This window comes from Cuculus canorus, chromosome 1 (assembly GCF_017976375.1).
Source record: "Cuculus canorus isolate bCucCan1 chromosome 1, bCucCan1.pri, whole genome shotgun sequence".
Taxonomy (NCBI): Eukaryota; Metazoa; Chordata; class Aves; order Cuculiformes; family Cuculidae; genus Cuculus; species Cuculus canorus.
In genome coordinates this window covers 14,561,851-14,587,859 of record NC_071401.1, presented here as the reverse complement: position 1 = coordinate 14,587,859, position 26,009 = coordinate 14,561,851, and the positions used below count along the sequence as shown (strand labels likewise).

Genomic DNA, 26,009 nt, shown 5'->3' with positions numbered 1-26,009 from the left:
ACAATCAAACAATATTTTTTCCCCCTTTTGGATTCCATTTGATTATAACGAGATATTAGCCAGCAGCAGTAGTCCAATCCAGTTGTCCATTTTTTCTACTGATGCTGTGGATGACATTAGATGACCCTCACAACTTGCCTAACAACTAAGATGGCCAAAAAGAGTATGACAGTCTTTGCTGATGAATGTGATTTCTGCATTCTGTCTTTTGAAGGAACAAGAGCAACTGTATACCCAGTAAAAATTTTAAATATCTTAACCAATTTATTGTAAATATCTTAACTAATTCCTAATATATAGCAACAGTTTAACAGAGTTTTGGTGTATTACTGAACTCTATATACACACATAATTTTCTGAATTTGAGTTACATCCAGTATCTTGACTGTGTTATTAACTTTATAAGAAATCTGTTTCTCAAAAGGCAAAAAAAAAAGGGGGGGTTATTTGATGAGTTTTGCAGGTGTGTTATTTCACTATGCTGTTGCTTCTGGCTGATATGAGTTCTGACTCAAAATCTCAGTGGAGAAATGGCTCCAAGAATAGTTTTGTTTGCTCACTCATGTGAGTGTCCTGGTACACTCTGCTGTTCTCAACTGCCATTATCACTTTAGGTCATTTTATGCAAGACAAAAGGGACAATGTTGTGCATTGATTACAAGGTGTAATACTCTCTGTCATGCTGAAAAACACCTGTAAGTGTGATATGGATTCACCTGGTTGATTTAACAAACTAAATAGAAAGATTCTGTGCTTTACTTATTGCAGTTTGGTGCACATCAAAACTAAGCCTCAGTCCTTCAGTTCAGCACTTTTAAGTAGGCTACTCATAAAACTAAAATCCCAGGCATATTTGAGTGTTTCCTGTTGGAATTCTAATGCTTCCTAATGCAATGTTCCTCACCCCATCAGAGTAACCTTTCCTACAGCTGGATTAGAATGTCAAACTTACTGTATTGTTGTTTGATCTCTTGTTTTGGGCCTTCATTCATAACAGCTGGATTTAGGACTTTCTTTTTATATGATGGTATCATAATAATCTGATTTTTTTAGAATATGAAGGCTGAATACTTCACACTAGGCTACCTTTTCATTTTGGGGATGAATGTACATTCGTCTTAATTTTGACATTTTAACTACACAAAATTTACAGTGCATTTACATCTCTGCCTACCTCACATACCTTTCAGTGGGTATTTTCATTACAGAATCAGAAAACATTGGGTTGTTAACAGTTCAGTATGTACAATTTACATACTTTTAAGAACTGCAGAGGAAGTGGAAATTTTTCAGTCTTAGCTACTGGATCATTGGATGGCACAATGTATTTTCTTCTACTTGATTCCCATAAACCACTTCTTAAATAGCAGGGAGAATAATTGTTTCAGGAAAAGTATATTACTGGATTTTTAACCACAATAAAATTCTGTGAGCTTTATGATACATTATAAAGTTCTGTAGGAGGCAAAAATGTTTTGAGTTTCTGAGTTTGAAAGATTGCTCAATCAAATCCTCTGCCAGTTATCCTTGTAACTGGAATTGTCTCCGTATCCTCAAGTATCTTCCAAAAAATGAACTACAGAAATCAAGAGCATTGGATGCCTGCCTTATTTGCCAGTGCGTAGATAGATTTCAGATAAGGCAGCTTCCAGCCAAAAAATTGATAAGATTTAATTAAGAATGACTCCAGAAGTTCAGCCATAGGGTAAGAATAATGATAGGAAGCTGTGGGGGAAGTTATAGGAAGCCAGAGAGAAGGATTTGGAAAGAAAAAGTCAATTTTTTTTGTGACATGGTATAAAAAAGCAGATCTGTTTCCAAGGTGGAGTAGTTAGAAAAAATCGTTGAACTCATGTTATCCTTTCTCAGTAGCTCTGCACATAGTCTCTCTTGTTGTTTCACTCTTTCTGCAGGACCACTCAGCTTCCAGTTTGGTTGAGGGAAATTATATGAGCATGTGCCAAGCCATCAGGGTCAATTTCTAATTCTCACACTTTCTGAATTTATTTTTTGTCAACTTTTTCCTCCTCTAGTGCTTTCTTCAGACATTTGAGTGCAAAGTGCTCTTTTTTCCCACTCCATTTCTTTCCTCTATATACCCATTTGTGGTTAAAAGCTAGTCACTAACATGGAAACGAAATCATTGGCATTATTTCAAAGGACAGAATTTTGGAGCAGAAGAGAAACAGAATTTGTCTATTGAAGCCTTTCAGATATTCATAGGAATTAAAGGAGAGTCAGCTGTCTGTGATTTTATTGCCTTTACTATTTTAAAGAGAAATCAGGGAAAAAAACCCACCTGGTCTTGAGTTTCAGGATGGGGATGCTTTTTACATGGGATCTGCAGAGCTGGTTTTAAGCTACTCTGTGTCAAAAATAAATACTTCTCTAGATGTTTCTGCTTTTCCTTTTTCTGAATTTGTGGTTTCTTACCATTTTCTCTAGGGCTTCATTAGGATGTTTAGCATCGGTTACCTGATCCAGTGTTGCCTTCGTATTCCATCCACATTCCGGCATCTGTTTACAGAACCATCCCGGCTACTTTCCCTCTTCTACAACAAGGAAAATTTCCAGCTTGGAGCTTTCCTGGGATCTTTTGTCAGTATATACAAGGTAAGCTTTTAACATACAGAAATTACGAATGCCATGTTTTTCAGTTTGGTTTTCAGACTATCACAAAGACCTAGAAAGTTTAGCCACTTAATATTACTGATACTGTTTGCTATAGTATTGCAGTAACCAAGTTGTAAATAAGAAAATAATCTTCCATTGTGTGTATTTTTTCACAGAATCGTAGAATGGCTTGTGTTAGAAGGGACCTTAAAGACCATTTAGTTACATACCCCCTGCCATGGGCAGGGACACCTCCCACCAGACCAGGCTGCTCAAGGCCCCAACCAGCCTGGCCTTGAACACCTCCAGAAATGGGGCAGCCACAGCTTCCCTGGGCAACCTGTGCCAGGGCCTCACCACCCTCATTGTGAAGAATTTCTTCATGATGTCTAGCCTAAATCTTCCTCTCTCCAATTTGAAGCATCCCCTCGTCCTGTCACTCCAGGCCCTGCTAAGTAGTCCAAAATGCTGTTGCAGGATTGGAGTGGTTTTACCATTAGTATTTGTTGCTCAACTTACTGTTGATTAATGTTAGCAAGCATGGTTTTGTAGAAATAAGTTAGCCATGGTAGCCTGGTTTCCTTTTCTAAATTAGTTTACAGGTTTTGAGTAGTAAAGTTGACTGTCATAATTGCAGTGTATCAATGGTGTTCCAAGGAATTTATTTGTTAAAAATGTGCATTATAAAATAGCTAGAGAGACCATATCTTTGGTGGTTGGTCCGTTTTGGGGCACAGATATTACTTCATTTCTTCTTTTAATTTTAATGTATTTTTCAAGAATAGGTGCACCTGAAGCCCAGATAGTTGATTTGAGGACTGGGTCACACAATGTGAGAGGAGAAGTGGGGAGAACTGGAATTTAAGCTGGAGCAAAAAGGCTTGGGGGAGATTTTATTGCTGCCTACATCTCTTGGAGGTGTGCAGCGGTAGGATGAAAGACAATGGATACAAGCTGAAATACAGGAGATTCCAAAGAGATGTAAGGAAATATGTTTTCATGTGAGGGTGGCCAAATCTCAGAACAGGTTGCCCAGTGAGGCTGTGTAGTCCCCACGCTTGGAGATACTCAGAACTCAACTAAAGAAGTTCCTGAACAACCTGCTCTAACTAGAATGAATGAATGAATGAATGAATACCCAGAGTCGGAAGGGACCCACAAGGATCATCTAGTCCATCTCTGCATAGGACAACCCCAGCATTCACACCATGTGCCTAAGGGCATTGCCCAAATGCTTCGTGAGTATTGTCAAGCTTGGCACCATGACTGCTTCCCTGGAGAGCCTGTTCCAGTGCTTCTCTACCCTCTGTGTGAAGAACTTTTTCCTAATAGAAAAACCTATTTTTTTTCAACCTAAACCTCCCCTGGCACATCTTCCTGCCATTCCATCGGGTCCTATCACTGATCATCAGAGGGAAGACATCAGCCCCTCCTCCTTCCCTCGTGAGGAAGCAGTAAACTGCCATGAAGTCCCCTGTCAGTCTTCTCTTCAGCTGAACAGACTAGTGACTTTAGCCTCTCCTCATACAGCTTCTCCTCTAAACCCTTCACCAACTTCATGGTGCTCCTCTGGACACTCTCCAGAAGCTTCATATCCTTTTTATGCTGTGGCACCCAAACTGCACACAGTACTCAAGGTGGGGCCGCACAGTGCAGAATGGAATGGGACGATCACCTCCCTCAGCTGGTCAGCAATGCCATGATTGATGCACCCCAGTACATGGTTGGCCCTCTTGGCTTCCGGGGCACACTGTTGGCTCATGTTCATCCTGACGTTGACCAGAACCCCCAGATCCCTTTTTGCAGGGCTCCTCTTCAGCGTCTCTTGCTCCAATCTGTATGTATATCCAGGGCTGCTGTGTCCCAGGTGCAAAATCCGGCACTTATCCTTGTTAAAATTCATATGATCAGCAATTGTCCATTTCTCCAATTTGTCTGGATCCCTCTGCAGGGCCTCTTTGCCCTAAAGAGTATCAACAACTGCCCCTAGTTCTAGGTCATCAACAAACTTGGTTAGTAAACGTTCGAGTCCTGCAGCCATGCTATTAAAGAGTATTGGCTCGAAGAAGGATCCCTGCAGAACCCTGCTAGTGAGTGGTCACCAGCCCAGTGTAACTCCATTCACTATGACCTTTTTAGCCCAACCCGTCAGCCAGTTTTCACCCACTGCATTATGTGTTTATCCAGCTGTATGCTGGACATTTTGTTTAGGAGGATACTATGAGAGACAGCATCAAAAGCCTTACTGAAATTCAGAAAGATTACATCAACTGGTTCCCATTGGTCAGCTGGGTGGGTAACCTTGTCATAGAAAGAAATTAAGTTTGTCAGGCAGGACCTTCACCTTATATACCCATGCTGGCTGGGACCAATGACCGTGTTGTCTTTTAGGTTTTTTTCAGTAGCTCCCAGAATAATCTTGTTCATAATCTTACTAGGCACTGAAGTGGGACTAACAAGCCTGTAGTTACTCATGTCATCCCTGCTGCCCTTCTTAAAGATTAAGACAACATTTGCCAGCTTCCAGTGAACTGTTACCTCTCCAGATCCCCAACAGCACTTAAAAATCATTAAGAGACATCTCGCTATGACATCAGCCAGCTCTTTAAGTACCCTTGGATGAATCCCATCAGGCCCTATCAGCTTATAGGGATCCATCTGGAACAGCAAATCCCCCACAAGTTTGGAGTTGATTGGGAGTTTATCATTTGCACAGTCTTGGTACTCTAGCCCATCATCGGTGTTGAAGACAGAGGCGAAAAAAGCATTAAATGTCTCTGCTTTGTCTCAGTCCCTGTTTATGAGGTGTCCACGCTCATCAAGTAATGGGCCAGTGTTACTTCTGGCCTGCCTTTTGCTATTAACGTATTTTAAAAAGCCATTTTTATTATCCTTCACAGTGCTGGCCAGCTTCAACTCTAGTTGAGCTTTGGCTGCAGGAATTTCTGCCCTACAGTGGCAAATGGCACCCATATAGTCTTCCCACATCAACTGTCCTTGTTTCCATTGGACATACACCCTCCTTTTATGCCTCAGTTCCAATAGAAGAGCCCTGCTCAGCCAGGCTGGCCTTCTTCCTCGCCCGCTTGACTTCCAGCATTTTGGAATTGCTTGGCGCTGTGCTCTTAGTGGGTGGCACTTAAAAAGTGGCCAGCACTGATGGACCCCAACACCTTCAAAAGCTTTTTTCCCAGGGACCTTACTAAGCAGTTCTCTGAGCAACCTGCAGTCTGCTTTCCTCATATTTGGAGCTGAGATCTTGCTGTCAGTTTTCCCCGTTACCATAATGTTAAACTTGACTGCTTCGTGGGTGCTGTGGCCAGAGCAGCCTCCAGTTGCCACTTATGACTCCCTCTCTGTTAGTATGCAACAAATCAAGGCGAGCAGATTTTCTGGTTGGTTTCCTCAGCACCTGTGCCATGAAAATGCCATTCAGAGAGTTTAGGAAACTTCTGGACCTGTTTGGACCAGCTGTTTGGCACTCCCAGTTGATATCTGGCAGATTGAAGTCCTCCATGAGGATAAAGGCAGATGGCTTGGAGGCATCCCTTAGTTCCTTAAAGAATAACTTGTTAGCGTCATCATCTTGGTTGGGTGGCCTATAGCAGACTCCCACAATGACATCCATATTAATTTGTCTGTGCCTTAGTCCTTACCCAGAGGTTTTCAACTACATCGTTACCAGCTGCGAGCTCCATGCATTTCAGTCCTTCCTTTACATACAGTGCCAGCCCCTGACCTCGGCTGCCTTGTCTATCACTCCTGAAAAGCCTGTAAATATCCTTCATGGCACAAGAGTCAGACTCATCCCACCAAGTTTCACTTAAAGCCAATAATGTATCTTTGGGAGTGGGCCAAGGCTTCCAGCTCCTGCTTATTCCTCATGCTGCATGTATTCGTATAGAAACGGCACTTCAGGCTGGAGGGTGGACCAGATGGTCTTCAGGGGTGTCCTTGCAACATGAATTATTCTTTGATTCCATGAAAAGCACACTTTATATGGATTAAATAGATTAGGAGCCTGACCCACATATTTCAAAGTAGACATCAGGAGGTTGTTGCACTGAATTATATCGTGTTTTCTCAGTGCCATCAGCACTGGATTGGGCCTTGCTAAGCAGATCTTGAACCATTTTGAAGCAGACAGAAATTTACCAGGGATGAAATTTGGAGACTAAGTATGGATTTCCAAAACAGTTGAAAAAGCAGTGCATAGGATGTGGGAGATGTGGAACAATCTGGATCATTTGTTAATCTGCAGTCATCCATATTTTAGTGCAGCCTAAGCCACCATTACTTACATCCATTCTGGCCTGGACAGGTGTGTATTGTTGTCTGTGTCAACAAACAGGCTATTATGTGTCTCACTGCATCTTTTAATTATCTGCAGTTCTAACTTTTTTGATTGAAGTGTATTCCTCGTTCCAGAATTTATTTGGTGTGTGGAATAAACTCAAGGTGTTTGGTATGTAGTTGTAAATGGACTTTGTCACAGGGAAGAGTTTAGACAACTATGGCAAATATAGATGATGTGAATTGAAGATCAGCTTTGGAATTACATTGATACTCAAATTAGATTGACCTGCTCTCTGATTTTGAGAGAAATGGTGACAGTGGACTTTTAAAATATTAGTATCTTTCAGGTGGGCTGTGGGTAACATTACACTCTTAATTTGTACTGTGTGCTATATTACTAGCTTATAGAGAAGTATCTCCAGTCTGTGGGTTATGAAAGGGAAATAACAGGCTAATCTTGCTCTCCATTTGCCTGCAGGGTACTAGTTGCTTCCTGCGTTGGGTACGAAACCTAGATGATGAACTTCATGCACTTGTAGCTGGTGAGTCCAGAAAAGCAGTTTTTATTTCTTCTGTTGGGACTCTGCAAATATTTCTCTTGTGTGCATGGTTGGATGGCTGTCCTCTCCTTCTCTTTTCAGACTTGTGTGATGAAAATAGGTCCATATGCATTAAGATTGCATCAGAGTGACTGTGGTGTTTAAGATGATGTCACATAAAGAGTTGTGGTAAAAATCGTGAGGCAAATTCAATCAAATAGTGGGTTTTTACGGTCCTTTAAGGACAATATATTATTATATGCACAAATGTGAACTTATCCTTTATTTTCCAACTGTAGAGATGCAAGGTTGAAACATTGACTTTCCCCTACATGACAGAACACACATTTAAAAGGATGAGCTCCACTGGATCCGAAGGACACTTCTGCCATGAAATCTGTGTGGTGGTGCAGGTCCTTCACTGCTGTTTGTGCATCTGTCATGTATTGGAACCTCAGAAGTCTCTCTTCCTTGTGGGATGAGGGAGGAAATTCAATACTCCTGAGCACTGAACTACAGCTTTATTTCAGGGATTCAAATCTCTTTCTTTTAATGATGTAAATTACATTTTGATGGGCAGCACAGGAACATCACTGAACTTTGATGTAGCAACAGTACCGCAGCAGCAACAATAAATCACGATCTTAACAATACTTTTTCTTTTCTAATTGTTACAGGGTGTCTAGCAGGAATTTCTATGATGTTTTACAAAAGTACTACTATCTCTATGTATCTGGCATCCAAATTAGTAGAGGTAAGATGTTGCTGTTGAAACGGAGTTCCTTATTTCATCTGTTTTTTCAAGGCAGAAAAATAAAATGAACTTCACAGGCTTTGTCAGGCAATTCCAGTATAATACAAAGTTGTGTGGCTTTGGTGTATTTCAGTAGCTGTGTGCCTAGGGGCAGTGCCAGTTTATGGTCTCATTTCTTTCTTATTTTCCTTTCTGTGACTCATTTTAAAAGTCCTTTATCCACTGGTCTCCGTGTATATTCTCCATGATTTTTTTAATCTCCTGATAGCCCTTTGCTTCATAGCTTTTGCAGATTTTTTAAATCTGAAAGTTCCAAGAATATCTGTTTTTCCAGAAATATAAATCAAACCTTGTTCTTAATTGCAGACTTATTGCCAAAAGCTACAGCTTAACTTCCTGCCTTTGTTCCCTGATTTTGGCATTCAACAGTCTAAGATAACTCAAAATAACTCAGGCTTTAGTCTATAGCTGGATTTGTTTTTCAGTATACTTCAGCCGATTGAGTTCCCAGCTTTGCAGCGAACTTCGCTCTAATTACCATTTTTCAAGCGTGGATTATTTTTATGAACTTGTTAAAATGAGGAGCCTAGGGAGAAAAAAAAGTTGGTAGCATTTGGGTATGTTGATTATACTTTGCTAACCAGCTTTTGATTTCTTACTGTGATTTTTCTGTAAAACTGGGACTTAGTCATGGTTATTTCCCCAACAGCACCTCTGGAATAAGTTGAGAGCATCATCCCCAGATCACAAAGCTTTCTCTTGCAGACCTTGAGGGCCTTGTTCGCTAATGATATTTATCAGCCTCTATTACCAGAGCAGAATTCATTTCGAGAAATATAAAAAGAAGGCACTTTTTTAAGCAAAAAATTAAATACAAAAAGAGAAGTTGTACTCTGTTTATTCTTGCTTCTTGTGATCCCGTATCAAGCTCTGAAGGTAGTTTGCATATTGGTTCTATAAAAACAATTCTGAGTTATCCATATTGACTTTTAGAACACCAGATGTAAAAAACCCAATATTATCTTGTATTGCTAATGGTTTTCTCTGGATTTTGAGACATTGTGGCTGCAGGGAAATAAGGAAAGTGCTGTGTGTTCTTTCTTTTTTATTTTTTTTTTACCACTTTTGTCATCTTACGCAAGCCAAGGGTAACTGACCAAAGAGGCGTGTGCTGCTTTGGAAGGTCAAGCTGTGCTCAGGAAAATAAACCTTACATGTTTTCTCAGAGAGAAAAGTATGTGATTTCAAGCTGTTGAAGAACAGTGAATATTCACTTTGTTGGAATAGTTATTGCCTTGTTCTTTTGCTTTTTTAAATTGAAGAATTTCATATAGCAAAGTTTCCCTTTTTATCTCTAAGATCTATACTGCCCTTTTAACACCCAAGCTGTTGCTAGGTCCTGTTCTGTGCATTAGTAGCCTCTTATGCTATTGAGCTGAGATAACTTCTAGAAGCTGTCTCAATCAGTGTCACATTTGTGAACATACGCAAAAATATAGGAAGATAGGTCAATAATGTGGACATTTTACTTGGAAAAGTTAAAAGAAATAAAAAGTAAAAAGCTACTTTTACTTTATTTTGTTTTGTTCAGCATTTCTTGTTTGTTTTATAGACTATATACTTCAAAGGCATTGAAGCAGGGAAGGTTCCCTATTTTCCTCATGCCGACAGCATCATCTATGCCATTTCTACATCAATATGCTTTCAGGCAGTAAGTATCATAGAATGATTTAAGTTGGAAGGGACCTGAAAGATCATCCAGTTCTAGTGCCTCTGCCATGGGCAGGGACACCTCCCGCTAGATCAGGCTGTTCAAGGCCCCATCCAACGCGGCCTTGAACACCTCCAGGGATGGGGCAGCCACAGCTTCCTTGGGCAACCTGTGCCAGTGCCTCACCACCCTCATAGGGAAGAATTTCTTCCTAATGTCTACTATCAATGGAGATCTCCAAAATAGTATTGGCAAGGACCATTGTATGAAGCTAACAGAAATATAGTTGATATGAGAAAAGAGGAAAAGTTTTTTCATTATTGAATAAGTAGTTGGAAAAGGAGCTGGAAACTGGAAAGAAATTACCAGATTTGCAGGGGGAAATTGGCAAAGGGATCTGTGGTGATGTTTTTTGTTACTCACTGTATTCCTAAGTGACCTGGAAAAGTAATGGAATAGAGAGAAGATGAGGATTTTGGTTATATATCATTATTTAAGACCCTTAATGTGAAACATAAAGGTGACTACAAGAAATAGTAGATCACAAAAATGCAGAGTGAGTGGGGAATAAAATAACAGGTAAATTTGGCATCCACAAGTGCAAAATCGTGTACATAGGAATAAGGATTATTGTTGCCTTCTCTGCAATGAGATCTAAGTTAACTACCACCACTTTTGAAAGGTAGCCTTCTGGGAATATCAGTCTGTGCTTGTTGTGGTCCTATAGAAGGCTGAATTCATCTGTGAGCAGTTTGTTTACTGATAGTGCTGGGCATTGGCCAATGATCACAGCTGCTTTCAGTCAGCGAATCATGAGATGATTAAAAAATAATAATTTTAAATATATATATATTTCCATAACTGTCCTTTCACTGGTTTTGGCAATGTAATGTAGAGGGTGAAGCTTTTGCCTGACTCTGTCAACTGGCTCTGACAGAATAGTCTCCTTACAGGCTGTCATGGAAGTTCAGAACCTGAGACCATCGTACTGGAAATTTCTTTTACGACTAACAAAGGGCAGGTATGTAATCGAGGGTACGGTATGGCTTGTCTAAAGATGTCATTGATCACATTCAGCTGTCTATGACATTTGCTGTCAACAGCAGAACTGTAGCAAGTTTGGATGGGCTAATTTCCTGAGTATTTACTTTACTTTTCAAATGGTTTCCAGTCCACTTGAAGTTCTTTGCTGCTGAAGTGACACTGCTAGGCTTAGTCTAATGACAGGAGCAAAGTCTTCAATCCAGTTAAGACTATGCGGCAGATGAGTGTTTCACTTGAAGGGTTTTATCTTTAGTTAACTTGGAAGGGTGGAATGCTTTTAGATTTCAGTGGAATATGAAGAATGTGGTAAACAACTATACAGGTTGAAGAAATCCCATACTGTGTACAGTGACTCATAGCATGGGATTACTGTGTTTAGAAGTGTTACTAGAAATTTCAGAGCCTAAGAATACTTCGAAGACTCAGTCTTTTTTTATAGGACATCTGTTTCAGTTGGGAGTGGAATATTTTTTTCTTGCAAAACTAATAAAAAATGTTCACTGATTATAACCATAAATTTGCACTGTAATATCTTGTTGGATATTTTTTCTTTTATTTGCTCTGGGGATCTAACATGCTTACCTTTTAAAACAGATTTAGTTGTAACTTATTTATGAAAATACAATTTAGTGAAGTGTACACTACTATACTGAGATAGCATGTGGCAGAAACAAGCAACCAAATCTCAACGTAGATCAGTTTATGAGTGGGATTATAAAAGGTAAGGTTGGTTGTGACACTGAGCTCCATATTACAAAAATAGATGTGAAATCAGAGGCCAGCCCCTGGAGGATGTTGAGCCTACACTCCCCATGACACCTTATGCTCTTAGCTGGACATGAAGTGACTGAATACACTTAGTGGGAAGCTTTTCTTGGGATGCCTGGAGGCAGCCTGCAGGCAACCTCTGTGACCGTGCAAACACGTTATGGGGGATGATGTCAATGCAGATGTCCAGTTTTGGCTGCATTTTTCCCTCTTGTGGTAATCCCAAGATTGCTTTAGTTGAAAGATAGGAGGGAAAAGAAATTCCGTTTTGCTTATTTATTTTATCTAAAGCAAATCTCTGTAGTAATAATTTTAACAGTCTCTCCATGGAGGCAGTGTCTTGTGGCATTTCATCACAGGTCTTTCGCTCTACAGTTTTGAAGGGTAAAGAAATGGACATAGGCTGTAACACCCATAAAATTTTTATCCAGGCTTGGGCAGGCATTGCCAGAGTTTGCTCTGCTGGGCTGAGAGAGAATAGTAATATGTTTTGTTTCAACCTTTTTTGGTGGAATTAAAAGTAGAAGACGGCTCTCTGCTTTGCCCTTTTTCACAAGTTGTGTGATATAAAGTGTATCGATACAAAACATTATTAATCAAACATAATCAAATTGTCAAATGTATTTTTTTTTTAAATCTTTGTTGCCCAACATGAAAAACTTGCAGTCTCTAAAAAGTACACACTCAAGCCCTTATTTTAAAGATTTGGATAGTCTTTAGTTTTAATAATTTTACAAATAAATTAATTTTTAAAACTATAATACTTCCAATATTGTTTTTTTAAAAAGTAAACAAATAATCTGTTCACTCTCTCACATCTCTTCTTTTTCAGGTTTGCTCTCATGAACAGGAAAGTTTTAGATGTATTTGGTACAGAGGCATCTAAGAACTTCAAGGATTTCACACCTAAGCTCGACCCAAGATACACTGTTGTACCACCAGAGCTTCCGCTGGAGCTGTCTTGAAAACGACAGTGTATCTTGTCATTGAATGTGATCAGCGTTTTGTCCTGAAGAGTTAATTAACTTAACAGTCATATATATGGAGGAGGGCTTGGGCTCCACTTCAGTATTATTTCAACAAGAAATGCTTTTTACCAATCAAAAATACTGAAGCTTTGCAGGAAGATTTGGCTTAGTGATTAAACCCATTCCATAAGGAGAAAATATTTCTGGATTTCTGTAGTTGGGTGACAGTATGGTAGATTCCTGAATGAATTAAACAGATGAGTAATATATTTAGAGAAGTAAAACATAAATATGCATAATAATTTCAAAAATTCTGTAGTTCATACCAGTAGACTATTTCTTGGTAAAACTAACAAAGGAAGACAAATGGCATAGTTTAGTTCCAAAAATTTTACCTGATCTTAAAACTATTGCAGTCGGGTGAAAATACCTCCTTGGCTTTCTAAATTGTAGCACTGATTTATCTCAAAAGAGCAACCATCCACTCATTATTTAAAATCACAGTATTTTTACTCAGCTATAGTTGTAAAATAAGGCATTCCTTAGGAAAAGAAAATGCATATTAATTCAGAAATCGCATTCCAGGACTGTAAATCCCACTGACGATATGGATAACAGACAAGGAAAATAAGGCCATGGTACCGGTGACTGCTGCGCCGTGAGGAGCAGTGGGGTGTGGTGCTTAGTATCTGCCAAGTGGAAAATGACAAAACCAGCAGAGGAAGGAATAAAACCTTCCAGCCTGTGAGATGGTGCTGGAAACAGCAGACAGTTACAAAAATAAAAAAGCCAAGAACAAAACAAAACAAAAATCCCCTAAAATATACTGAAATTCAATGTTTATTTTTAAAGGGTTTGACTCGGTCGCTTTAGATGGCATCGGATTGTTTGTCAAGCTGCAACGCCAGCCAGCATTTCAAGCATTTCTTTAAAAGAGAGCTGACCCCTGGGGTTAGGCTGCTACAAGAGAACAGTTTGGGTGGTTGTATTAATAATATTTTTTTCCTTGTACTTGGTGAAGAGTGGTTTTCCATCAGTCCATCAGACAGCTACATTCAGCTTAGTCTGGTACTCAATGCAAGTAACCACCTACACAAATTCCATCTCATTTTTAGCCTGCATATTTCTGCAGATAATAGTTTGTGTTCTACCTTGACATGCTAATTGCTTTTTTTGCTTTTGGGGGCTTTTTTTTAATCACAGCCCATTCAGGTGATGCTGAATGATGTTCGTTACCCTAGAACTTAATGAAAAGAGCAACTATATTCATATTCAACCAAAAAGAGACAAGGTAAGCCAGGGAATGGAAATTATAGTAGGTTGCATGTGTTTTAAACATTAAAAAAGAAGAAGCAAACAGTGTTTTATTGAAAGTCTTTGTCAGATGATACAAATTGGATTAATTAATAGAACCTTTGTCTTGTAACACTGTAATCCTACCCCAGCCTTAAGCATATTTTAATTCCCACTTGTTTAATATCTTATTACCAAATATGCAGTAAATTTTTGTCATATTTACAGAGATGTCATGAAAATTGTACCAGTCTGTGCACAGAATCTGCTCCTTCATCAACTACTGTAACAGTAATGTTTTTTCACTGTTACTAAAGGTGATTTGTACTTCAAAACAGAGTTTGTCCAAGTTAATGTGAATAAAGTTCTGCAAGCTAGTTTGTATGCAGTATTTTATTGCTTGAAATATTATATTAAAATTCCTCAAAAGGAAATAAAAGTTAATTCAACAAGAACTATAAAAGGATTGTTAACAGGTTTGTAGTGTTTTTCCACTGGAATATAGTCTAAAATATTTGATCTTGTAAAGTCTGAGAAGTTATATATTTTAGGTAATATGTTAGAATTCATGCACTGTTATGGATACTTCCTAGTGTAACTGTATTCCATTCTCAAACTTCAAGATATTTTATAGATGGATCAGGTGGTTTTTTTCACTGGAATGACAATTGTGATTGTTTCTCTATTTGAGTTTAAAAAAGTACTACATCTCAGCAGCTAAATGACAATTTTGTCTAATTTTTTCTTGCTTCCAAAATTCACAGTCCCTGTTTCGAGTTATTTTCATGTAATATAAAAAGAAATTAAAAGTTTTTAAATTATTTTTATTCAAATCAATTATATGTAAAAGAAAAAAAAAAGTCCTAATGTTTTTCCCAATAATAAAGAGTTGCTGCTTGAAAAAGTGACTCTTTGTCTATGTTGTCATTAAACCATCTGGAGTCTTGAGTGAAGTAATACTCAGTGGTGAATGAACGCCAGGAATGCACCTGAGCGTTCAAATTGTATATACTTGTTAGAAAATAAAGTCCTGATACAGTGCAAGTGAAGAGGGAATGCCAGCACAGTTCAGCTGACAGCTCCAGCTCTGCGCTTCCATGGGTAATTATGCAATATGGGTTGACGTTATTTAATGTTTCTTTTTCGAACAGAGAAAGCCACATAGCCAGTTATGAAGGCACTGAAAAGCTGCACGCCTCCAGCTCTGCCTGCCTTGTGGCCGAGCGGTTGGGCCTCATGATGGAAACGGCAGCATTTCCAACCACCTGGTGTGACACGGCTATTTACTTCCTTAATCCTATGATGTGTATTTGATTATGTAGAACCGCCAGCAAAGGAAGTTGGTTTTCCAAAGAGGAATACTTGCTCAGAGGATCATAGAATCTTAGAATCATAGAATCACCAGGTTGGAAAGGACCCATTGGATCATCGAGTCCAACCATTCCTAACACTCCCTTAGACCATGTCCCTTAAACCAGGATGATTGGGAGAGGTGAGTCAACCTGAAATACCACAGTTCTTTGAGAGGTTTGGGTGTCCGTAGGGAGGCTGCTGCGCAGATCCCTGCAGGCATCTTGTGAGAGTGCACCGAGAGCTGCTCTTTCACCAATTCCTCCCAGGACTCGAGCAAATATATTTTTAGTAGGCAATTTTTTCACCTTTCTTTGAGGTAGTTTGCATGCGGGCCTCATCTAGGGAGTTAATCGCCATCCCTACAGTTTTTCCCACACCACCCTTGCTGTGCATCTCGCTCTCCATGGCTGTAGTCCCCATCTTGCACCCAGACCTCCATGCTCGCTGCATCAGATCCCCGCTTTTTGCTCCAGTTGCTCACCCATCTTAGTTCTTCATCCCTCTGCTACCTTTACCCAGCCCTGCGTCAGCTGTTTCTTGTCCTCCCTTCTGTCTTAGAAGCTCCATTCAAAGCCTTTGTGTGCCTTTTTTCCCTTCTCTTCCAGAACCACTCCATTGGGCACCCAAGGGAGTGCTGCTCCTACCTAAGGCAGCTGTTGGGCGTGGATGTCCCTCTATGCACCCCAGCTTTTGCTGTCACCCTTGGGTTTTCATCCTCAGAGCTGCTTTAGAAGCAGCAGAATTCAGCAGTCCAGATGTAGTGTTTCCCCCTCCCAATCCAAGACATTGTGGCTGTGACCAAGCTTTGTGTGCAAAATCCCAAAGTGAAGATTGCAGTCAATCTTTCATCTTTCTTGATACTCATTAATACTCTTTGCCTGTCATCTTTCAGCTGATTTTCACGCCATATGACATTGCTCCCGTTGCAGACTCATCGCTTATTCCCAATCCTTGTTGAAGGTGGTGAAGATGTTGACGTCTGCCACTGAGATCCACTCAAGGAGAGGATTTTTATTATTTATTTTTTACAAAGCCCAAGGCTGAGGGATTTGCTGGGTTTGTGTGTGATGGACACTTCCACCCTGGAATGCTTGAAGGCATCTAGAAATTTTGATCTTCAGAGAGCAAAAAATAAAAGCAAAGAATGCCATTCTCTTGTAAGTGAATGTTTCAATTTCCAGTTCTGCCAGGGGAAAATATTTCTGGACAAGTGTTCTTGGGTGGAAGCACCAACAAGGCACAAGAACGCAGAAAACAAGAAAATTGGTGATGCTTAAACTGAGCTTTTATTTTAGTTTAGGTTTTTTTGCAACAACTAACTTTTTTTGAAAGTGTGTGAAGGCAGGGCCGAGACTCTTTAAAACAACGTAGGGGTTATGAATCCTTGCCATGGCACAGGCAAAGCACAGGACCAGAGAGAGGGTGACGTGGCAAAATGCAGTTTGAGCCAGTGGGCTGGGGGTGGTGGCCATAGCTTTGTGCCTAAATACTGACCCGGAGGTTTTCATGTCTGGGTGCATGTTTCCAAGCAGTGAGCCCTTCGTCAAGGAGACTGGCATTTCCCTCACTTCCCCCCTTGTTCTGCACCCAGATAGATGCAGCCCTGGGAGCATATCGCAGAGGACTTGGTTTTGGGGGCTGTATCACTTTCACAGGTCACTTCCTGTGACAAAAAAAAATGTGTTTCCTCCCACTCCTTTGAGGATACAGTGGAAGAATTTGACACTTTCCCTTGAGCTACACAGTTTCATCAGTTTTCTTATTTAGCAGAAGATCCTGAATATTTTCTATATCCTGTAAACACATTCACAGTAAGAATTGAGGGAAAGGTATTATTCCCACCACAAGGAACTTAAATTTGCCATTGTAGATGTACTGGCAAACCTCCCAGTGCTCTCCCCTGCCTGTCGCCACATGGAAATGGGATTGCTGCATTAGGGACACAGCACTCACCTTTTGCAGCTGATGGATTATGGCCTTCCATCTCCATCAAGTACGACACTCATTTTACCAACAGGCTCCTTTGAATGCGGCAGGCAGAAACGTGAATTAGAGCTCACTTTGATCCTAAGGACTTTTTTTTCCTGGCACAGGCCAGGGAGTTTTCTGCCTGCTAATTAAAACAGAGAGCAGTCAGAAGAATTTTAAGTATTAATGCCAGGGTGGAAGAGGCTGGCTGGAAACCCAGGCGGACGATTAATCTTCTCATGCCGGTGGAATCCAATCGATGTTTTTTCCCCTCAGCTGCCACAACAGAGACAGAATAAACGCTGCTTTGGCCGTTGTAGCAGGAGCTGATGGGACTGCTCCCAGGACTGCTTGAAGGTTATGGAAGACCTGATCACCCGGTGTCAGGGAGAAAAGCAAGTGGTGTTTTCTGTGTTGTCCTATTATTCCAAAGGGAGAAGGCCAGCTTTCCTATTGCAGGCTGTAAAAGCTTGCAAGAAAGGACAGACTGGGCTGGGGTGAACAGGACTGGTGTAAGAGAGTCCCACATTAAAATGCTGCTGCTCGCACTGTTTTGATACAAGTGTAAAAAAAAAGTTCCGAACAACACAGAAATGTGTTTTCACTCATTGTATATTGGCAATTAAAAAAAAAAAATTGGGCATTTCCAGCTGAGGACACTTGTGATTATACTCACAAGCAGATTTAATGTCTCAAGCCGTCTTGCACTGAGATGCTCTTATGTCTCCAGGACATCCTGTAAACAATGTGAAATCCAGGCAGAGGGTGATCCCTGGTTCACTTGCGACATCTTCTGGGTGATGCCTGGAGCCCTGTGGGAGGGGGCAGTTCTCCGCTGACTGTGCTGCTCTACAGAGGCGAGGTCTGGCCGCTTCTATGGCAATGTAGGGCAGGGGTTCACCACCTCCTTCACTGAAAGACCTGGCAGCACCAAGCAAAGGTTAAGCTGAAGCAGATTTAAAATTAATTTTAAAAAGAAAGTTTCTCCCCCATCCCAGCTATAGGCTGGTCACAAGTGGTGTCCCCCAGGGCTCAGTGCTGGGTCCAATCCTGTTCAATATCTTTATCAATGACCCAGATGAGAGGATCGAATGTACCCTAAGTAAGTTTGCGGATGACACTAAGCTGGGAGAAAGTGTCGATCTGTTTGAGGGTAGGGAGGCTCTTCAAAAGGATCTGAACAGGCTGGACCGCTGGGCTGAGACCAATGGCATGTGGTTTAACAAGGTCAAATGCCGGGTCCTACACTTGGGGCACAACAACCCTATGCAGTGCTACAGACCAGGAGAAGAATGGCTGGAGAGCTGCCTGGAGGAGAAGGACCTTGGGATGTTTATGGACAGTGACTGAACATGAGCCAGCAGTGTGCCCAGGTGGCCAAGAAGGCCAATGGCATCTTGGCTTGTATCAGAAATGGTGTGGCCAGCAGGTCCAGGGAGGTTATTGGGCCCCTGTACTCGGCACTGGTGAGACCACACCTCGAGTCCTGTGTTCAGTTCTGGGCCTCTCACTACAAGAAGGATGTTGAGGCTCTGGAGCGTGTCCAGAGAAGAGCAATGAAGCTGGTGAGGGGTCTGGAGAGCAAGGAGCGATTGAGGGAGCTGGGGCTGTTTAGTCTTGAGAAGAGGAGGCGGAGGGGAGACCTTATTGCTCTCTACAACTACCTGAAAGGAGGTTGTAGAGAGGCAGGTGCTGGTCTCTTCTCCCAAGTGACAGGGGACAGGACAAGGGGGAATGGCCTCAAGCTGCACCGGGGAGGGTCAGACTGGAAACACATTTTTCACAGAAAGGGTCATTGGGTACTGGCAGAGGCTGCCCAGGGAGGTGGTGGAGTCCCCATCCCTGGAGGTATTTAAAAGACAGGTAGACGAGGTGCTCAGAGCCTTGATTTCCCAACCAATATATCAGAGGTGATGCAGAAATTCCATTGTTTTTTTACAACAGTTCAGCTGAATCCTTCGGAGGGTCACATGAGACAGCAAGGAGGAGTCCTGGAGATCAATCCTCTTTAGTTAGGTGGGGCAGTGTCTCAGCCACACCCTTCAGTGAAGTGTAAGCCTTGTCCCTCCTGTTGGTCCCAAAGCAAAGCAGTGGTGCTCATGCAGGCGATATCAGGAGAGTGAAAAAGCCAGTGTGTGACTTGATAACTCTGCTTCATGCTTGCAGGCTTACAAAGAGCAAGAGTCACCAACTTTCATACATGTTTTTCTGGATGGGACCAGCAGCAGAACACCTTCATCTTCTCACTCACAGCCTGATAAAGTCAGGGCAGGAAACGGTAGCCCACAAGAGCAAACTCTGGATCATTAAGCCCAAGGGGACTCACCACTGCTGGCTTCTTCTGATATTTGGGAGTCTGTTTCTCAAGGAGCTACTGGAGTCAGCTGGGGGCTGGGCTTATTAGATCAATCCCGGGGGAATGGACTGAGCCAGACTCGCTGCTGCTGTCTGAGATATGCCTGACGGCCTCCTGCAATTTGCAATTTTCAGCCTGTAGAATGAAGCTGCACTGGTGAAAAGCCTTCCCGTTTGATAGCACTCTTCACATGTTGGCGTGCCTGGAAACTTAGCTCCGTACAGTCTCTGACGATCAGCTGCTTTCTGAGCACAGCTTCGGGCTTCATGTTTGCTGCTTTGCTGCTCTTGGAAATGGAAAGAGCCTGAAAAACAGCCTTTGCCGTGCTCCTGTGGGGAGCTGCATGCTGAAGTATTGCTCACCCCAACTGAAGTTTCTGCCCACCTGTCTGTCCGCCTTGAGCCTCACGGTTCTCATTCAGCCCCACAGTTAAAATACAGCTGCTGCAGATTATTTGCACCCCTGCTCTGGGGCATCCAGAGATGATCCAACAAGGCAAGCTCAACCTTTTCTGCTCAGCTGGGAACAGCAACAGTGGGGTTGCCTTTCTCAGCTGAGGATGTGTTTGTAATGCTGGCTTTGATCTGTCATAGGGATGCTGGACAGGAATTACTGCTTTCTCCAGCAATCATAAAACCACTCAGCATGAGATTAATTTTTGATTCCATGAATTACTTTGAAATTATTTTGCTTTAATAAGTTGGGGTGGGAGGAGAATATTTTCACAGAGATGAAAACTAGTCCAAATAAAACAGTGTGTGTAGTAGTGCAAAGTAATTTTCCTTGGAGCCTAGGGGAGTTGGAGCCGGATTTTCAGTCCTTAGCTCAGATCCTTAGACCAAATTTTTCTTTGAGCTCTTGATCCTTAGGATTTTTCTGTGCTAAAAGGGGAGAGTGACCTTTTGCTTTCTTTGTTGGGGAACGTTGCCTAACACTTGACAATTTAAGAACTTTATGCCATCACATAGAAGGAAGATCTCCCTCCACGCCTGTCTGCTGTCTCCTGCAGTGGGTAGACTAGACGCACAGAGGAAGTAGGAGTCTCATTCTAATTTTTGGTGCTTCAGCATCAAATCATGATTCTCAATACCCACCCCAGCTGCAGTTTAACTTGCCATTTATGTACTGTTTTCAGATGTGAACATCTCTAAGAATCGTCTGTGGGTCCTGCGCAGACGTCCTTGGCTGTGATAGTGCTAAGCAGCTTCCCACCTCCAACAGGGACGTGGGTGTCCCTCTGCCAAGGTCAGACCCCTGAAGCACCCAGAAAACTACCCAGAGTGAGTGTGATCTGGCCCATGCAAACGCCTGGACATGTTCCAGGACCTGCTGGCCATGTGCTGGTTGGTCCTGACTTGCTAATGAATTAGGACAGAGTCTGCCCATTCCTGGCCCATCAATCCCAACCCCACCAGCGTTGCCTCAGGGCTGCTGCTGTGCTCTCTGCAGAGCAGAAAGAAGTGAGAGGGGCTCGGCAGAGAGGTACAGCAGTCTTAGCTGGTGGATCTGCAAAGATTTGGTTGCGATTTAGAAGTTTGATTCCTGATGGAATTTGTCAAGGCAAGGCTTTGTCCCTTTGTTTTCACAGGAAGTTTCTGATTTCCAGCCATCGCTTATTGCTGCTGCAAAGGAGGAAAGTGAGTCATGGAGTTTCCTATTGGCCTGAGGATATATACAGAGAAATTACTTGGGAAGGACTCTGTCCAGACAGCCGAGCACCTGGCAGTGAGGGAGAAATTGGGTAAAAAGCTCTCAGATTCATTAGTGTGGCTGCAAATTAATTGCCTGAATGAGTAATGGACATTAACGTTTCCCTTGTGGGCAATCATTCTAGGAGGGAGCAGTGCTGCTTTGTCCGGGCTGGGATTAGACAGGGTGATAGGCATTTTACAGCTTTAACCTCCATAATTTACTACACGGACAAAACAAGGGAGGAAACCGGATACATACAGAGCAAAGATGAATGTGCCCATTTCCTCTCGCTCACCCCTTCGTCCGCTTTCTGGAAATCCCTGTAGATTCACTGAGAAGTCCAGAGGCTGACATTTATTTTGTGATCAGAGCTGTGCTGACTGTGGTCCCCACTGCACACAGGCTGCAGGGAAGAGCAGGGAGTGTTCCCCGGACAGGACCATTACAGGGGCTGCTATGGTGGGTGTTGTGGGGCAGGAGACACCTCTCTGCCCTCCCTCCTCCACCAGAGAAACCCTTCCTAGAAGTGCTACCAAGGGCAGAGGTACTTCTGCAGCACAGAGGCACATCTTCATTGTCCAGAGGGATATTTTCATTCTGCTGAGGTGGTGTAGTGCAGTGTTGACCAGTAGGGTCTGGTGGTGTTTCGACTTCTCCAGCAGCCCTCTCTGCACTCATCAGTATCCCTTCACTGCCTCTTTTAACAAAAATACATTTATGCTTTTAAACTCAAGAAACAAAGGAAGAAAACAAGTCAGTGTAAGGGAAAACAGACCCTGCAGACATTTATAACATTTCCAAAAAGATAATGATGGTCTGGGTGGTCCTATGTTCAACCCCACAGGAAAGGCAGTACATTTTGTGCTAACAAAACCAGGAGACAGTGACAGCCGCACAGCCTCGTTAGAGGCAGAGACTCAAAGAGTAGAGGTGGGTTTGCCTCTGACTGCGAGTTGCTCATAGGCATTTGACATTTCCAATGTCTCTTGTGAACTGGCTGGTGTTCCTCCTTGTGCAGTGTCACATGAAGCAGAGGAAATGTTTCTCCGTAGGTTTAATTTTAGAGTGTGCAGCAGGATTTGAGATCATGCATGAAAATGTGGATCAGCATTAAGGGATATGCAGCAAGCGTGGATTTGAGCAGCTCTGCTCCTGAAGGAGAGATAGGGATGTCAGCACATGAATGCGGCACCTTGATTCAAGCAGGTCAGGGAATCTCTGCTCCTACTCTCCTGCTCTGCTTGTGTCTGAGAGATTTCCCCTTCCTGAGGGAAATCAGCTATTTCTCCTCTAGATATTCTGGGAGATGCTTACCTTTCAAACCTGCAACACACCATGGGTTTGGCCTTTGCTCCTGTTTCATTTTAAAGGTTTGCTTCAGTTGAAAGAAGTTTTTTGTTACAGGCTGAGTTGCTCATATTCTCCAGCTGCACAGCCTATTGCCTACAGGATTGTTACAGACATGCAAATCCAGCCTGGCTTTCTGCTTCAGCTTCCCTGGTGGAAGGCGAGGGATCTTTAGTGCACACAGTGCTCAGATGTCAAGGCGAGAAATACCTCCCTATCAATAAACATATTTCCAAAACTCCTCACCTAGGAATCCCTCACATCCCTAATTGACCTGATACCACCAGATGGCTTATGCGTATGCAAAAATACACACACAGTGGCACGTACACACAGACAGGTGACTATAGTGTGGAACTGCTGACTTTGCTTAGTTTTATTTCATGAACTTTATGTGATGCTACAGTGACAAAGGACATTTGATTGTCCTTTTACAGCAAAGGAGAATAAAAAATAAGCAAATTTTTAACAGAGGTCAAGTTTGTGTGCATTTCTTTCTCATCAATGCTTTGTAAGAATCTCTAGTTCAAAGTATTGATACTAATCTTTTTCTGTAGAGATAAAAAATTTTTATTAAAAATTAAGAATAGGAAATAAAACCATACAGCTAAATTATCTCTCTTAAATAAGTGGTGGTCAAACTTGTTTCTTATATCAAGGCATGCTTGCTTGTCCCTCTTCTGCAGACTATCTTCAGTAGGGTTATTTTACATGAAGTCCTGCCTTACTGAAGTCTTTGAATTCACTGAGGTCAGAATTTTACCTTCTGATTTTTGAGTCGTTTTCTAGCTAGGCAAAGAAGTATTTGCTTTTGATGCAGATTCCTCTTATGCAGCTGCAAAAGACTTCACTTCAGTGGGAACTGGATTCCATCCAGTGTGTGACCCAAAGGCCATCCAACTCTTTAGAACTCTCACTCTGTGATGACCCTCATAATTTGCAACTGTTGGTATCACCCCAAAAAGCAGAGATCTAATTTGATGACTGTGCTCATTTGCAAATGACTTGTCTGGTTCAATTTGCTGGTGAGAGTTGTTAGGAGGACAGGACAGAGGTGCCTACCAGCTTGTTTTCCCTGCGTGGTAGGTACTGGGGTGCCAGTGGCTGATGGCAGGTTTGATTTTGGGGTATTTTTCAGTGAAGTGGGTGCCACAGTTTGGCTACCTGAACCCTCTAGATGGAGGTGAGCCCCCACTACCCGAGTCTGTGAGCTCTGGGTTGCCCAAAGCAGGGATGCACTGAGCCAAAGGGTATTGTATCATCATGGGAGGAGGACGTTGTCTTTCATTTTTTGCAGGATGAACCCCAGCTGGAGTTCACATGAGAACAAAAGTACCCAAGAAATATTCCTGAGGTCTGGATCTGCTATGCCACACTTTGTTTGTGAGGTTTTGGTACAGCAAGACCACCCCTTGCTGTGCCATAAGAGGGTGCTAAGCCACATCCATGTCCTGCTGTGGGGACTACACCAGTAAAGAGTGGAAGAATGGACTTAGACCTACCACAACAGACTGGACAATGCTTCCACATGGAGCCTGAGGTTCCCACTGCTGCCTCTCTGGCGCTCTGCATAAGTTGGGCCCTTTGCTGATCCATCCCACCAAGTAGCAGACAAAGTAGGCCTAAATGATCCAATTTGCTGAGCAGCTGCAGGTGTGTGGCTGTGGGTACACAGCCCATGATGGGGACACAGCTGCGTGCTCTGATAATGACCCAGAGCACGAAGGATCTGAAAATTTTGACATCGGGAGCACCAAAGATTAAACCCATCCTGGAGAAAGTCAGAGCATACTTTGAGCTAAGGTGGGAGAAAGTCATGGGAAAGAGTCTTTGGCAATCTGTGCTGCTTCTGTCTCCTTCATAATAAGGCAGCTGATGAGCAAAAGGCTTTGAGAGAGATGAACTTACATTAGGGTAAAAAACAACAAGGAAAATGCAAGACAAATCGCTTCACAAACCTCTGAAATGTTTCCTTTATGGATTCCTATGAAATCCAAGGATGACCTTGTATAAAACTGATGGAGAAATTAGTGATGATTCCTTGCATCCTAGAGTACAAACTCCTTGAGAGGATCTTCAGTCAAGCAGCTGACCAGTTAAATGCCCTGAACACACAATTGGAAATGCTTATAATATACTTTGTAATATCATAGAGGAAGGCAAAGAAGAAAGAAGTGGAAATAGCTGAAAGAAATGAAATCGAAATAGAGTAATCCTTTGCTCTTCGTGTTGATGGGCAAGGCCAGACGGGCTAGGAGTGAGCAAGCTTGCTGGGGACAGAGAGGGGAGAAACAAGAGATGTAAATTGCATTTATATAGGCGCCAATCAATTTGGACAAACGTTCAGCAGCCCTGTCAGTGAGGCAAGTCAAACCCTGCAGAGGAGTTTTTTCTTTTTATTTTTTTTATAAAAAACAAAACACTGAATAGCTAGAATGAAAGTCAATATGGTCTGGGAATAATGGAAAGATATTATTTCCCAGTTCCCATGGGAATGTGAGCTGGAATAATCTGTGCCAGTTGCTGTCAGCAGCATCTATTCTGAGAAGACCCTGAGTACCAGGTTACTGCAACCCAGGCGGGGAGTGTGTGGGCTTAAAGAATGGCTGAGACCACTCAGCCAAATTAGCCCCTTACAGGCGTCCTTTTTGTGTTCCTTAGGATACAGGTGAAAAACGAGAAACCTGAGTTACACCCTGCAGTGTCTGTGAAATGCTGCGCCCTGCAAGAAAGCAGAAAGCCTTTGACTTGCAGCAGTGGTGTCTCTGGGTTTTTTACTGCAGAGAAACTGCTGTGTGTTGCACTGGATTTGTTTTGAAATATTTGACATACTTCTCTTGGTAAAGGTTTATGGAATAAATTCTCTTCCTCTGTAGCAGGTGAGAGGGAAATGGAGGAAAGTGGAGGAGAGCATCTGCAGCTCACAGGGACAACAGTCTTGCAGATTCTCAAGTCCATGGGAGGCTACTTGAGGATCTCTGACTTGTCCTGTCTCCTGTTCCTCTTTAGAAGGGCTCCCCCTGCTCTTTCATCTTTTGTGCTGAAACAATTTTTTAAACAGCCATATTTTTGTACTTTTTTGTTTTGTTTTGTTTTCCAGAAGATGCTAAGTTTTCATCACAAAACTCGAACCTCAAAGTTTTTGGTCAATGATTTTTTAAGAAAAATCAGGTTTAATTGATATTTACTGTAAGTACCTGGGCAAGCAGCTACACCGAATGTTCACACCATGAAAGAGAAGTGGCCTGAGTTGATGGCTCTCTGTGTGAGGTCCTTGCTCTTCGCTCTCCCTTTCCTCCTTGGTTCA

The 26,009-nt window shown here is 42.2% G+C and overlaps 1 protein-coding gene across 3 annotated transcripts in view; it reads left to right on the top strand.

Annotated features, from left to right (window-relative positions):
* Positions 1 to 16,439, top strand: part of TMEM135 (transmembrane protein 135) — a 179,709-nt gene extending 163,270 nt beyond the window's left edge. Inside the window, exons 10-16 of one of the 3 annotated variants that reach the window (XR_008448598.1) lie at positions 2,446 to 2,613; positions 7,388 to 7,451; positions 8,126 to 8,202; positions 9,815 to 9,913; positions 10,867 to 10,934; positions 12,558 to 15,478; positions 16,232 to 16,424. Coding sequence is in view for 2 of the 3 variants with exons in the window: in XM_054059075.1 (XP_053915050.1) it covers positions 2,446 to 2,613; positions 7,388 to 7,451; positions 8,126 to 8,202; positions 9,815 to 9,913; positions 10,867 to 10,934; positions 12,558 to 12,690 (609 nt within the window). In the remaining variant the exon portion in view is untranslated. Of the gene's footprint in view, positions 1 to 2,445; positions 2,614 to 7,387; positions 7,452 to 8,125; positions 8,203 to 9,814; positions 9,914 to 10,866; positions 10,935 to 12,557 lie in introns of all 3 variants that reach the window. The other 2 variants (XM_054059075.1, XM_054059062.1) reach the window with 2 other exon arrangements.
* Positions 16,440 to 26,009: the final 9,570 nt, after the last annotated feature.